This window comes from Apteryx mantelli, chromosome Z (assembly GCF_036417845.1).
Source record: "Apteryx mantelli isolate bAptMan1 chromosome Z, bAptMan1.hap1, whole genome shotgun sequence".
In the NCBI taxonomy this organism is placed as follows: domain Eukaryota; kingdom Metazoa; phylum Chordata; class Aves; order Apterygiformes; family Apterygidae; genus Apteryx; species Apteryx mantelli.
The window spans coordinates 24,587,254-24,602,543 of record NC_090020.1 but is presented as its reverse complement, the minus strand read 5'-3'; the positions used below and the strand labels follow the sequence as shown (position 1 = coordinate 24,602,543).

At 36.7% G+C, this 15,290-nt stretch overlaps 1 protein-coding gene across 1 annotated transcript in view; it reads left to right on the top strand.

Moving 5' to 3' along the window:
• The first annotated feature begins 217 nt into the window (after positions 1 to 217).
• SLC24A2 (solute carrier family 24 member 2) overlaps positions 218 to 15,290 on the top strand; it is a 107,581-nt gene continuing 92,508 nt past the window's right edge. Inside the window, exon 1 of the mRNA XM_013948236.2 lies at positions 218 to 1,153. Within this exon, the coding sequence (XP_013803690.1) occupies positions 218 to 1,153 (936 nt within the window). The remainder of the gene's footprint in view (positions 1,154 to 15,290) is intronic.

Sequence of the window (15,290 nt, the reverse complement as noted above, 5' to 3'; positions counted from 1 at the left end):
TGGTTAAGTACTTCTTTATATTCTTCTAATCATATGCTGTTGCACTAATATTAATAACACCCATTTGTCCTTTTAAGCGTGAATGAAGAAAACAATTCCTATGAAGAATAGAAGTACTTGATTCTGGAAAACCTCTCAAAGCACCTTTAACTTCAAAGCTGGAGAAAAGTATGAAGGAACAGTCCATCTGACTCTCTCAGCATCTCACACACAAAAAATGGCTCCTTGTAAAAACACTGTCATGAGTATCTTTGAGGAGTGGTGTTTGAAGGAACCACTTTTTGGTTGCAGACGGAACCAGAATGTTAGGAAAAAACTGAGACTGATACGAATAATAGGGCTTCTTGTGAGTATAATGGCCATTAGTACTTTCTCTCTTTCAATTAGTGCCTTTTTCAAGACCGAACCACGTAGCACAGAGCTGGCCAGCAGCCTTGACAGCCCAAGGCTGAAGCATGGGAACCAAAGAACTCTCTTGGACTTCACAGAACAGAACGAAAACAGCACCCCGGATTCACCTGTTTCTTTGAATCACAAAGCTGAGCACGACAACGCAACAGAAGATCATGTCAAGGGAGAGTACCCAGAGGACCTTTTCTCTCTGGAGGAAAGAAGACAGGGAGCAGTAATCCTCCATGTCATTGGGATGATTTACATGTTCATAGCCTTAGCCATAGTCTGCGATGAGTTCTTTGTTCCTTCCTTGACTGTCATCACTGAAAAACTGGCCATATCTGACGATGTGGCTGGGGCAACCTTCATGGCTGCTGGTGGCTCAGCCCCTGAACTCTTCACTTCTTTAATAGGAGTCTTTATATCCCACAGTAATGTCGGCATTGGGACAATAGTGGGGTCTGCCGTGTTCAATATCCTGTTTGTTATTGGAATGTGTGCTTTATTTTCTAGAGAAATCTTGAACCTCACTTGGTGGCCGCTCTTTCGAGATGTGTCCTTTTACATCATTGACTTGATCTTGCTAATCATCTTTTTTCTGGATAACTTAATCATGTGGTGGGAAAGCTTGACGCTCCTGACAGCATATTTTTGCTATGTGACTTTCATGAAGTTCAATGTGCAAGTAGAAGAATGGGTGAAAGGATTTTTAAACAGGAACAAGGTTGAGAAGGTAACAGCAGCAGACTCTGAAGGAAAGGTTGGTCAATTTTTAATGAGATTTGTGTAATAACACTCTTGTAAATGCTGAGTCCTTCTTTATCATAAGGACCTGATATAGTACAATAAGCAATATAGAAAGTTCGATGTTTTGCTGAAAGGCTTTTTGTTTAATCAGTCAAATAGAACTGAAAAAATAAAGCATGAGGCAGCTTTCTAGGAAATCAATAGCTTTTAACTCCAGAACAATCCTAATCACAAGAACAACAAGGAAAAAAATGCACACAAAAAGACCCAAACCTATATTGTTCAGCATTTTGCCACATCGATAAGGCCTGAAATAAAATTACTTTCTTTTCTGAGATTTTAGGTTAAGCAGTAGCTATAGCTATGGGACATCTTTTTTGACAAAATTAATCTTTTTAATGACTTTTACTATACTTTCTTCCTCAAAAAAGTAAAAGCACCTAGAAAAATATACCATAGTATATTTATATGTTTTTCATCTTCTGATTTTGACATACAATATTTACTTCCAGTTGTAATTAATAACAATTACATGAAAAAATATCCCTTGGGAAACAGTGACAACAGTGGCAAAAGGCTGGGATCCTCAGTTTAAGTATGATTGTCTTTCTTGCACAGTACCTTGCATTTGAGCAAAGTAATTTCTGGCCTCGTACCTGGCCATGAGTAGGAAAGGGAATTATGCACAGAAGTGTTCAGTGGGTCTTCAGCAGTTATTACCACCTCTCTTAAACAGACCCCTTCTTAGAGCAGTATATATTTAAAATAACTTTGAAGTTGAACTCATAAATACATACGGATGTAGGCAGTGTGTTAACTGAATGTTTAATATTGAAATCAAAGTGTCTAGTTTTATATGACAGTCAGCTTGTTCATGAGGTAAGGTTATATTGTTCAGTGAATAATTATTCACTGTTTTGTTTTATTTCTGTAACAGCCACATATCAGAGGATCAGAAGGGAAAGAATGCACTGGTATAAATGTATAGACATACAAACAGAGAGAGAGAGACTGAGCACCTATAACTGTGTAGAGAGGCTGCATTCCCATGACTCACAGAAAACTGATGATTCTGTCCGTATGCAGAACTTCTAAGAGAGAAGCTCATATTTTGGCATTGGAACCACAAAAGGTCCATCAAAACAAAAACAGAAAATTATGCTTTTTTTTCACTTTTTAACTGAGTTTAACACTTCTGCACTGTTTCTTTTTAATTTCATATTTTCCTTTCTGTTCCATTCTTTTTTCCAAAATCAGAATTCTCATCTTTGTCTTTCTCAACATGCATACACTAGGTTTTAAAAGAAAATAAAAAGAAGGGTAAACAACAAAGGATTTGTCTTAGCCAGTGAAGACTTTAATTGCATTAATTTGTCTGTTTCTTGATAATGCATTATTTCACCGTGCATTATAAGCACTTTCACAGCCTGTATTATGGATGTAGTGTAGGAAGAGAATATAGTATCTGAGGCAACCATAATCAATTAATCCACCTTCATCTATCAATAAACTGGACATGCATGGCATATGAATTTATTACTGTTCTTAAGCAGTAGTCAATGTGAAAAGCAACTGTGTTGGGTTGTCTGGGTTGCAGGGTGGCAAAAGTAGCTACATACCATGGTATCTCAATTATTTTCAACTAGATAGATAGAAGAATAAATAATTTGCAAGCCACATTTAACATAGTCAATGTTTAAAATACTCTGGATAGATTTAATTTTTAAAAGATGTATTTTGGAGACCTCACTCATTTACTGTCTGATATATTAGTTACTATTCCTTAGAGATTATCATATTACAGGTCTACTTTTCCTTAAAACAAAACAAAACAAAAACCCAAACAAATCCCCCCCCTCCTGCATCACATATTTCATGGATATATTTTCAGGAGTTAACACAAAGTTAATTATAATGATAAACTCGCTGAGGGGTAAAGGGGGGTGAAAGAGATCCTCTAATTTATTTAAAATTTAGCGAAGATGTATTTGCTACCTCTTGGTGAAAAACAGCTTCTGAAAGTTTGAGAGCATGTATTTCTCTAATAAGCCATGCTGTAAAGACAGAATTTTGAATATTCCACTAGCACTTTGAAATTATAGTTTATTATGAATTCCTTTCATATTCACTTTAAAAGCATTTAGCAGAATGCTTTCTAATAGCAAGGACATCACAGATGATTTTTTTTTGAGAGAATTTCACTGAAGTTCTGTATTTATTTATTTACCATTCGTCTAACATTAGATAATTGCTTTTTGTTGCTTTTTAAATAAAAAAGCTGTGACATGTCCTGAGGCTTGACAGAAATGGACATTCAGCTTAAAAGTTTTATTCTAAAGCAAAGAATAAAATATTTTTGTAGTTTGCGATTTGCTGCCTGGCAGTGAATGGAGTGCATATGGATGCTTAATTCCTAATCAGTGGGGATCTGAAGTACTGCAGAAGTAATGATCATGGCTTTTGGTAGGAGAGGATACTTCATTTCTTCAGCTCTTGCTGTAAGCCTAGATTGCTTCCAGCCACCAAGAATGTGCTATAATGTCAAAATACAAATGTATATAAGCAAATTATTGTATCAAATGCAAATTTTGCAATTGTTTTAGTGGAAAAATATATTTTTTTCCCATTAGGGCAGAAAATGCCTAGGTAGCTCTTTGGAATCTGTAGTTTAGAGTGCTTTTAAAGAACTTTATTTGAAGAGGGCCTAGAAGATTCTGTTTTTTCTTTTTGCCAGCACTACTTCTACACATCCACTATTGATTCTGCTGTTGCTAAACTGGCTAGTGGTCTGCTAGAAAACCTGCCTGTGGTTTTTCTCTTTAAGATTCTCTGTTGTAATCTGAAAACAGCTCAACAAAGTTGAGACGTCTAAATAAGGCATCATAAAGCTGGAGGGTTGAAGGGTTAGGTGGCTTAGCAACCAGACCTCAAAGAGTGAAAAACCTAATCCGATGAAAAAACTTTGAGATATTAAAATGTTTTATGTTAATTTCAGTACTTTGATTATCAGTATTCTTCCATAAAAGTTTCAAGAAGTATTGCATTCTTCAGAAGGACAGTATCTCCTATGAAAAAAAAGTCTCAGATATTAAATGATTTCTCTGCTTGGCCGTCATTTTCTCATGTCATGTATTTATCAATTTGCCAGCATATGTACATGTCTCTAGGTGTCTTTTAGATTCCTTTCACCGTCCTCCAAATTTGAGAAGTAAAATGGAGGGGGTTTTGGTACTAGAAATCTATGAATATTCAAACTTAAACAACTTTTTCTGATTTTATTTTCTTTAGTGTGTGAGTTATCTGCACAAATGTGTGCAAATCCAGACAGAGTGCTCGGTATGAATTTCAGTGTGTTCACACTGTTTTTCTGCACAAGCTTTTCAACAAAAACTGAGTTCTTAAAGAGTATAGGTTGAGAAAATCTGGTAATTTGATTTTGGTAGCAATATGATGAACCTGATGAGAACAAACTACAAGCTGCCTGCATCTAGAGACCGTGTGGTCCTGCTGTGCCAGATGTGTTGGCAACGTCATGTTTGAAGTGTGGATGACATTGATCAGATGGCAGGCTGTTACTGAACTCTGGAGACAGCAATGAGCAAGGGTGAAAAAAGGAAGGATGAAAGGGTCAGGCCTCATTAAAAGACGAGAAGAAAATGCAGAAGAAGTACAGCAGTTGGAGTAACCAGAGGGTCAAGTCTCGCCATGTAGTGTGGCATGAGCAGACCAAGATGGGTCCTGAGAAGTGATGTTGAGCCTGGTTGGCTGCCCTGGGTTGGCCCTACAATGACCAATGGCCAAACTCAATACCTCCAGAAGTCCTTTCCAACCCAAATTATTCTATGTGGCAGGATTTTAAGGCTTTATATAGTCATCCTCCACAAGAATGGATTAATTTGTAGAATGAAAAACAAGAAAATCCACCTTTGATAGTAATTCTATGCACTCCTAAGCTGGGTGAAGGCATTTAAAAAGAGAAGGTTGAAACTAAGGGGAAGGGAGAGGAAAATGGAAATAGCTGAGGTACAAAGTTAAGTTGTTAAAAATAAGATTGTTTTGACCTTTGCAAAAATTTCAATCTCTTCTTGATAGTTTCCACTGGTAAGGCACGTTGAATAATATGATAGATCATGATAGAGCATCATGAGAAAAATTGCATTTTGTTTTTTAAGTACTGCTTTATTCTTCAATGCATCATGGAGATTATTGTAGAAAGACTTGACTCTGATCACTCAGTAACTAACTTGAAACAGTTCTGTTTGGCAACTAAGAGAACAGAATGTGGGTGGGACAGAGATATTGTGCAATGACATCTGTTTCACTGAGAGTACCATTTTAGATAAATAGTTTATGGTATATACAAGCCAGTTATAATTTTTATACATTTATAGAGAGTTGTCTTTGAAAAATGAGCTATTTTTACCAAGAAAACATAGTTTGACATTATTTTATTGCCAATTTTCTCTTCTTAAGAAACCCTAGTAGCTTCTATGTGATATATTAAGATCTATACTAGTCTAAAGTTTTGCCACATTGTAGTTAATGGCAGTATTTGCATTTTAAAAGAAAGGCATTTAGCACTGTTTGTAGGTAATTCTCTGCTTTCTGAATTTTTAGCAAAGCACTGAAGGGGGGAAAGGACACACACACACAATTATAAAGTGTGATCTAATATGTATTCATTTAAGGAAAAAAGACAAGTTCCTTGCATACATGCAGAAAAAACTTGAACCTGCAGAAGGTCTGAGTTTGTTGTAGTTGTTTCAGCTGCCTGAACTGTTTTTTCAAGGCTTCTCAGTGTTGAATCCAGTACCAGTAACTCTATCGATAGAGCCTTTCTTCTCTCTATGTGGGCGAAAGATTTTCTACAACATTGTTTTGTAGTTCATAGCAACATCAGAGTTTTATTCTACAGATGTTACACAGTCGGCCAACTTGTGCAGGCACAGGTGTGTGAATATAGAGCTATGAGGGCCTGGGACCTTGCATGCCAACACGTGAAAGATAGCTGCATTGCTTTATGTACATATTTGGAGTATTTGCATCATTGTGGTTCTTCTACCAAGTTTTATTTTGATTAAAAACGTGGGTTTTCTATTACATTTTGTTTGTTTTTGTTATCTTGAAACCTTTTAAGTTACTTCTATAGTAACTTAATGTTACTCCAGTAGCAGTAACAGAGCATAACGTATGATGCTACTCAATTTATGCTTAGCATACAGCATTACTGATACAATTTGGGGTTATTACTGAAATACCTGAAGCTTGATACTTTATATAAGCAGCCGTTAATACAGTGAGGTTGATATTCTGAGTTTATTTTAGCACCCATTGGTAACTTACTGAGAAGAAAGCAGCAATTACAGTAATTTTCAGCACTAGAGACTCCTGGTGTATGGGCCTGGGTAAGAAGCAGAAAATGACAGCATGGAAATGCAGCACAGATTAAATGCTCTTAAATCATGGCCATCCACTAAGATTGATTAGACAACCTTTGCTAATTATGCTGCGGAAAGGAAGACTGAAGCTCTACACCTTTAATTAACAGCAAGGAGACAACATATCCATCAAAGTGGTTTGGCGGTTTTGTTTTTGTTTTTCTAAAGCATGTGTAACTAAAAGGAAGTCAGATAATACTTCTTAAATGCCACGCAGTTACAGCTGTGTTGGCAAGCGTTGTTCAGCGTGGTGTATTACATCATTTCTCACACAGGAAGACAGAAAAACTCCATGATTAAAGCAGGTTGTGCTAAAAACTGTACAAAATAACAAGAATATGCAGTCCCAACTCTGGAAAGTTTATAAACTCTTTTCTTTCTTTCTTGGTTATCTCAGTCTTGGTTACTTTGGTCTAGACCTACAACATGATGCAGGAGCTACAGAAGGTGTAATTTCAATCCCAAAGTCAGAACTCCTAAACTCAAAATATCTGCCCACATGCAGACAGCTAAACTCTGAAGGAGCTCTGCATTTCAGCAGGAAAATTCAAGGGCTATAGTTTTGCTCACAGACATGCTCAGAAATGCCAGACTTGAGGTGGATCAGTATGGTAGCTCTTGTCTGCCTAACCCACCAACTAGATGATTCTCTGCTTTAATACCCCTTGGGTGAGTTCTCCAAGCTTACCTCCCAGACTAAGATTTAACAAAATCCAGTGACTTTTACAATCTCTTCATGTTCTGGTGATAAGAGAGCTCAACTTTTATACAAGGAGTAGAGTGTGATTTAAGTGAGTAGCAGATGTGGGAGATTTGTGTACAATGAAATGAAAGTGTTGGGGCAAGCCATAGGTGACTTTCCTACCTCTTCTGACATGTTTTGAAGGACACTGTTGACCCCTGCCAGTGCTTTTAAAGGGAGGGTGTAAGTGCCTGTCCTCTCTGAAGTGTGGGATGTGGGTAGGGGCAGGTGCCCCAGGGCAGTATTTGCTGCAGTGATGAGGGCACTGCAGTGGGTGAGGTTTAGGACACCGCTGACTTTCGGGTGGCCTTGGCCATCCCTAGGCAACCTGCACTGCACCGCCAGGGCCAGATGCCAAAAAAACAGGTTTTATGAAATGCTTCTGTCCCTTTAATGATCTGTGCTTTTGCTATTTTTTATTAGCTGTAATTAGCATTCCACTGAGAACTGAAGCATTTTGCTTTTGTAACTGTAGAATAAAACAGTATAATGTATAGTACATTCATATGGAAGAGAGCATTGTAACAAAATGATTTAGAGTGGAAAAGCATAATGACCCGAGGTTTGCTTAATGGTAACATGTATTTGTCTGACGTTCATTGAAAGCCAGATTTTTTTAACTATTGGAATTAGGGACTTTCTGTGCAGAAATTTTTTTCAAGGACTAAACCTGAAGTAGACAGTATGCGTTCCTATTCTCTCTTGCTTCAGGTTGGACTTGTGAATTTTTTGTGAAGATGGTATAAGGCAATCCTTAGGTACAGGCAGACAAATGTACAAACCTAGTATGTGCTTTCTGGCTAATACAGATCAATAGAGTACCAGTATTTCAAAATTAAAAAGCTTCCCATGCTCCTTTCAAAAATTCAGAATCTGATTTTAGTCAGCAAAACTAAAGAAATACAGAGCCAAAGCAAATCTGAAAGTTTAAAAGGGTCAATGTGAGATGAGTGAATATAAGTGTTTTATACATGAGGTACATTATAAATGGGAGGATATATTATTGACGGATATCAAGAATCAGTGATTTATATAGTATCTAAAACAATTGGTTAACAATTGATTAAGGCATCTCTTATCTATTTAGCAACCCTTGTAGCTATTTCTAAATGAAACTTTAATATAAACAGTAGGACTTCTTAATTTCTCCATAGTCATCTACCGTGTTTTGCCTTACGGTGCAAACAGTGCAAACTGTGCACTAGTGTGGTATTACATATTCTGCAGAGCAAGGAATGACGCTTCCTTGGCTCAGATAAGACTTATTTCTATGTATTTGAGCCAGATCTTTCTTAAATATTGCTCTTGATTGTTAACTTAATGGCTGAATCCATTAATCTATGCAGCAGTAAGTGTGCTATTGGCACAGACTAGAGATTCAAATTCTTTCTTGGAACTGGCAGCCTTTTAGAGCGTACAATGGAAAGGTATGGCAAAAGTAGATAATTTTAATGAATTTATAATGCACAGAGTAGTTGTTATTCATCATAAGGTGAGATGAAGGTGGTCCTGAAAAAAGGGTGCCTGTTTTTGCGTTTTCAACCAAAAACCCCTCATTAAGTACATCCCTTTAAAATTGCCTGCTTCCTTTTCAGGACAGACTAAATACCTGATTGTACAAGATGTGCATTTCAAAATTCTGAAAATTTGGTCTGTCAGTGATAAATCCTTGTTACAAAATGCTCTCAACTCCATATTTTTTCTGTTTTAACACAGCCACAAATTACTTGAACTATTATTAATTTTGTTATAAAAGTACTGAGGTCATAATCAGGCCCCCACCACACTAGGTGCGCAGACAACGATATGAAATCACAGTTCCTGCTCGCTGTGGCTCCTCGTGGAAGAAGATAAATGTAACATAAAGTGCCTGTGAAGAAGGATATGATTCAGTATGTATAATTTTATGTATATTGATACATGCTTACCCTTCTATATAGTTAGCGTACTGTCTGCCTATTGCCAATCATCCAAGCTGTCACTGAGTTGCTGATTATTTATTCCACACATGAGTTCAGGAGACAATTTAAGGAAATAGTTTATTTCACTATATGATCTTAGCAAGTATCAACCAATACAGCATCTAATACAAGGCAGCATCTTTTGTGCAGCAGGACATAAATCAAAATTTTAAGGATAATGCTCTACTTTGATTTTTGTGAAACTAGATGAATAGGGTGGTTTGGGTTTAGTTTGGTATTGTTGTGAATTTGTGCATGTTAAATTCTTGTATTGTTATGAGCACATCACAATATCCCAGGCAAATTGAAAATCCTAAGTCAGAACAACCTTAGGAGGTACTGCTCCAAATCCAATTCCATTTGACAGGAGAAAGATTGTAGTATATTACCACATATTGCATTATTTTGCAGGCAATCTCTGTTACTTTGGGGAAATACAATCACCATTTGTGTGGCTGAGGCTGTGTGTTGGCTTGCGTGTGTTCCTCTCCGAAAATAGAAAATGAATAAACAAAACTTTTGAAAAATAGCCATTGCATTATTGGCAGTAGAGTTAAGCCATATGTCTGGGGAGGGCAATGAGAGCTTTCATGTGACTGTGTTTGTTTCTGCAGCAGGTGGAGGGTTCAGAGCTGACATTGCCTCCAAAGCAGTTTTATTTAGCTATGTAACCCCCTGCGCTGCCTGAATCAGCTGTGGCTCACTTACAGCTATTTTACTATCCCTGTATGAGACAATAGGATCAGAGCAGTTAAAAAATAATTACTGCTCAGTTATCGTATGTTGCAATATTCCATTACTATTCCACTATCTTCTGTGTCATCAAAGATGTATTCGTTTACAAAATAGCCATAAATAGCAATGAACTTGGATGACTTTTTTAAGGTGAGGTGTGTGACAATAGGCTTAAAGGCATATGTGTAATGGTATTAACAGCCCTATGAAGTGCTTAAGGGAAAAATTACATTGGTACAAAATTATTTTTTGTTGGAGGAAGGGTCATGATAACAGGGAATTTGTACTATAGCCTCCACTGACAAATTAATCAGAAATTTTTTCTCAGGAATTAATCCTGCTTTATCACTTCTTAACTGCTTGCTACCATGAGTCTTGTCTAAAGTAAATGGTATTACTGGTGACATTTATTGCATAACCAGCTAGTGTTAACTTTTCACCCCCTCCCATTGCTATTAAAACTGCTCTGGTGAATGTAGTGCACTAAGGAAAAGGCACGTCCGCTGTCAGAGCCTGCGTCTGCCAACCTTCAGGGTGTGATTTAAGACCTATAGGCTTTTGCCTGAGGGAGCGTCTGGGAGAGAGCTGAAGTTTGCTGGATTTGTAAGGATAGCAGATGTGAGCCTGAACTTTATTTGGGGTTTAATCAAATGTTAATTTTGTTGTTTAATTAATGGTGCAAGCTTTTATCGAACTGTCAAATTACAAATCAAATCCTTTCTAATTTCTACTGGATTAGTTCTGTCACAATAACCAAGTTATCATTTAGTTAAAACTTATGACTAATTTATGTTCGAGTGGGAAAAAAGAAAAGATATTGTTTTGGAAGTCCAGAAATTGCTGTGTCTGTGGGCAAGGAGAAAAAAGCTAGAAATAATTCATATTGCTAAGTTACACATTATTAAAGCAATCATCTAAAATAACTTGAAAGTATCATGTTGTCTAATAACGAATTTACATGTCTGTGTAATTTTACTGTTATTTAAGTATTCATCTTTTTCTGCCTTCTTCTTAATATTTATTATATCCATTTGCTATACTTGGTTTTTATCTAGAATGTTTCTAGGTGATGACATACCTGTTTGAATAGCATTTAATACACTGAAGGCTTCATCTTGGCTGGATGTCTAAATGCTACAGTGATGTAAATAATTATAAAAATACTCTGCAAGGTGTTGAATACCTTGAAAAATAGTTGAATTCTCCAGTTTAAAGTGAATTTTTGATACGTGTACACCCTTGGAACAGGCACGGCAAAGCTAATTTCTCTCTAAGTCACAGACACAAGACCTGAGTCTCCTCTCACTCAAACCAATGGCAGGATTCCTATGAAATTTGGTCAGAGAATAATCATGCAGTAAATTTCAGAGAAATTTTGCCTTTGGTTTTAGTGCTCGGTTTCTCAGATAAAATGGCTTTTTGCTGCCACTCAGAATCCTGCTCTGTGCCTTATAATGAAGTGATTTTGTACAATTTTGCTTGTCTCATTGTCAGAGTGACCTGGAATCATTTACCATTTATGTGTGTGTGTAGGTACATCCACACACACCCCTACCTGAAAGGTAGTGCATAGGCCATATAAAAGGCCTGTGTGATACATTGCAGATCCATAGGATAGTCATGTTCATGCTTCCTTCATTATGTCACCAGTACTCTGCCCAGTAATCCATTTCTGTAAGACTTTTTCAAACATTTACCATTTTGGAGCAGCATATTTCTCATTTTTTCCTAAATATTCTTATGCCTAAATAGAGAAATATTTCTGTGTTTTCTCCTCAAATTTTGGACTCCTTCCAAATAGTAAATCACTTCAGCCTGAGGCAGAGAATATGATGTACTGAGCTGTTGACATATTATACCTTAAGACATCATATTAGTAATTCCTGCTATCTTATACCTCTGTAGGGCTAGAAATCTGCATCACTGGAGAGGAATGATTTCTGTTTTCTTTCCAGTGAGGAAATCAGGATTTGATTCTTGCAAGGGAATGGCCCAGGGCACTATTCTTTATGACATGACATTTTATGCAGAGAAAAGGCCATTTTTTGTGCAGAGGAGAGGCCAACAGCTGGAATTACGATAACTAGGACTTGTAGACACATAGGCAAGTAACTGTGCAGTAAGTTGGAATGTGAATTTAAAATATTTCTTTCTTCACTTAGAGTATCTACCCAGGAAGCATAAGTCTTTTTAAGGATACAGGAGGAATACAAAAGAAGCCAGACACATTCAGTAATCATTTGCAACTATATCACTAATTTCAGCAAGCATTTTCATTATTTTCAATGACTTATTGAATTATTTGGAGAACATTCTTTTCTGTTGCTTGCTTGCAAGCAATTCCTTGAGGGTATTTGTTATGCAATATATATATATATATATATATATATATATATATATACATATTTAGCCTCCAAAAGCCATTCAACCTCTTATTTCCTATTAAAGGCCACAGGGAATAAACATTGATTCATAACCTCACCCAGGGACATATATAAAGAAATACAGACTCCTATCTTAAAATAACGCTAACAAGCTCAGTAACAGGCATGGACTGAATTGCAAACTCATGCTTTAGTTTTGGATTTAGGGATCTAGATGTGATTCTCTCTTTCATTTAATCTTCTTGGAAACCCATGGTTCTCAAGCCTTGTAGAATGTTTTACGGTGAGCAGTAGGAAGCTTTATTTCTGCTTGCTTGATTGGATTACTGTCTGCAAGAAAAACAGTGGCTGGCATATTGACCTCAAAATGATGTTGATACAAGGCAGGAGTTGTGGCATCTGACAGAAATCTGGTAGATACAGCAGTGATGAGGCTTGGTGAAGACTAGCAAACAGACCTGGTACTGTATGGGAAGCTCTCATTTAGTGACAAGCTATTTTTGAAGCATCAGTAAGCTTGGTAGCAGCCATTTTTGTCAAAGTTTTAAATCTTAATAGATTTTCTGTTTAAGAATTCTTCCCATCATTAACATAATTTCTTTCTGCAAAAATATGAGTGGGAAATATTGGGGCAAAAAGTGAATTGCACCTAAATAAACCTGTAGCTATAGACTTTTATAATTACAAGAAAATGGGATTTTTATGAGGGAAAGGGGATTAAGTTATTGTTATATGCTGAATATAAACTAAGTCTGATGGAGGTGAAATTAAGGCCAAAAGACAGGACATAGAGAATTATGATCTTGCTTCTTCCCTGCTCCCTCTGTGCCATTTTATAATTCCAAGCAACTGAACTGCTTTCCTTCAATATTAAATCACCCCTAACAAACAAAGCAATTACTTTGGGCTCAGAGCAAGCAAGACAGGCTTTATCAGATATTTGTGCCCTTGGATTTAAACTGGAAAAGGGCACTCAGTGCCTCACAGCCTATTCAGTTCTGTCACATGGGTAGCTTTTTGGATTATTGATAGATGTCAAAGTAATTACTATATTGTTGGTGAGCCCATAGCAGACCGATCTCTAAATGGCAACACTTAAGCTCTGGAGCTATTTTTTTCATCTTAATTTCCTGTGTCTGTTTTGAAGAGGGGGAAGAAAAAAAGAAAAAACACTCCAAAAACCAGCACTGCCTAGTTTTAAATCACAGAGTTATTGGCAGTCAAGAATGGCATTCTGGGAGATGAAGATGTGTTTTCAGAAAAAAAATACTGTTAAGGAGAGCCTGTTATTTCCTGGTTTTGTCTTTAAATTGATGCATACTAGCATTCCATAAAGTGAATCTGCAAGGTCTTTTTCTTATGTATATAGTTATTGTTTTATTACATTATAAGTTATACACTTAAGTTGTTTCTGGAATAACAACATGTAAAATAACATTCTAGTTTTGAATATGGTTTAAATTTAGTTGATCCCTTCCTGGACAAGGGATGGGCTGCTTATAGACTCTTTCTGCCTTATTTTCCAGATTAATATGATGATACTATAGATATAAAACACAAAACAACAAAATCAGGTCTGAATTCTATCTGTCAATATTACCTTGAATCCTATAAACTTTGAATAAATTACTGTTCATATTTACTATGAAAATGTAAATTTGAGACTATTATGTGAAGGTCTGTGTCTCTACTTATAGGACTGAAAAATAAGCTTCAAATGAAATCTGATATCTATTCTTACAAATGTATAGATTCTTTGGTGTGTTTTTTTTTTAGATCAATTTTCAATCCACATTATTAGAGAAAGATTAAAGTTTCTTCTACGTGTGTACCTGAACAGACAGTGGCAAACAAGATTGCTCATTACTACTAGGATACAGAAATGAGCATCAGACCTTGTGTGCTAATACTTCCCCATGTACAGCCATTCAGAGTTGTTCTTCTGTAGCCCTCATGTAGTAGAAACATACCTCCTCACTGTGTCTTTTCTCAAAGACTTGATCTTTAGAAACCACTGCCCACCTTCATCATTTTTCGGCGTTCCTACTATGTCTGTCCTTTTAACAAGAAGACTGCTATGGGTAACTTCAGTTAATTACTTTCTGAAATGTAGGAATAGCTACGGCTCTACGTGATTACAGATATAATGATGAATTCCTGTGCTGGCCCGTTTTTATGGATTGTACAGTAGAAGAGAAATCTCCTCTATCAATAGCCTGATCTGTCTGTGGAAAAATGATGTGCAAAAGTAAAAAGGCAGACTAACTACTGTTCAGTTTTAATTGATCCACATTCAAAATTACCAACAGGAAGATCAAGACATCTGACAATTGCGGGATCCAACTCATGGGCCCAGATTTCATCCTGCTTGTCTGTGCTGCCTGACCTACAAGTATAGTCTCATCAGGCCACTTCTGTGACCAGTGCACTATTTGGGCATTTTTAAAGGATGACTTACATCTTAATTATGAAGATTAATTATCTACTGGCCTGAATTTAGGCAAAATTAATCTGGGCTGTCACCTATAGCAATTGGTTAAAGGCTGAAGAGCCAGCTCGTGTGCTTTTATTACAGTAACCTGCATAGGTCTTAAGGTTTCATCTTCTTTAACACCTGATATTGCATCAGTTTGTGACGAGCACGGTAGCCTGATGTGAGTTTGCACAGGGTCGCCTTTGAGACTGGGTGATGAAAACTTACTGCTTTTCTCTGCCACTATATTAAAATGCTTATTTAGTTGTTAAACAGGTCTGTGAACATTTTATTTGCTCTCTTGGTAATCCGGTGAGTGTATAGATAGCACATTTGGTCCCAAAGAGCTGCATGTTGCAAATAAGCTATTAAGCGAGCCTCACTGTTATATATAGAAAAGTCAGACACACTGCAGCC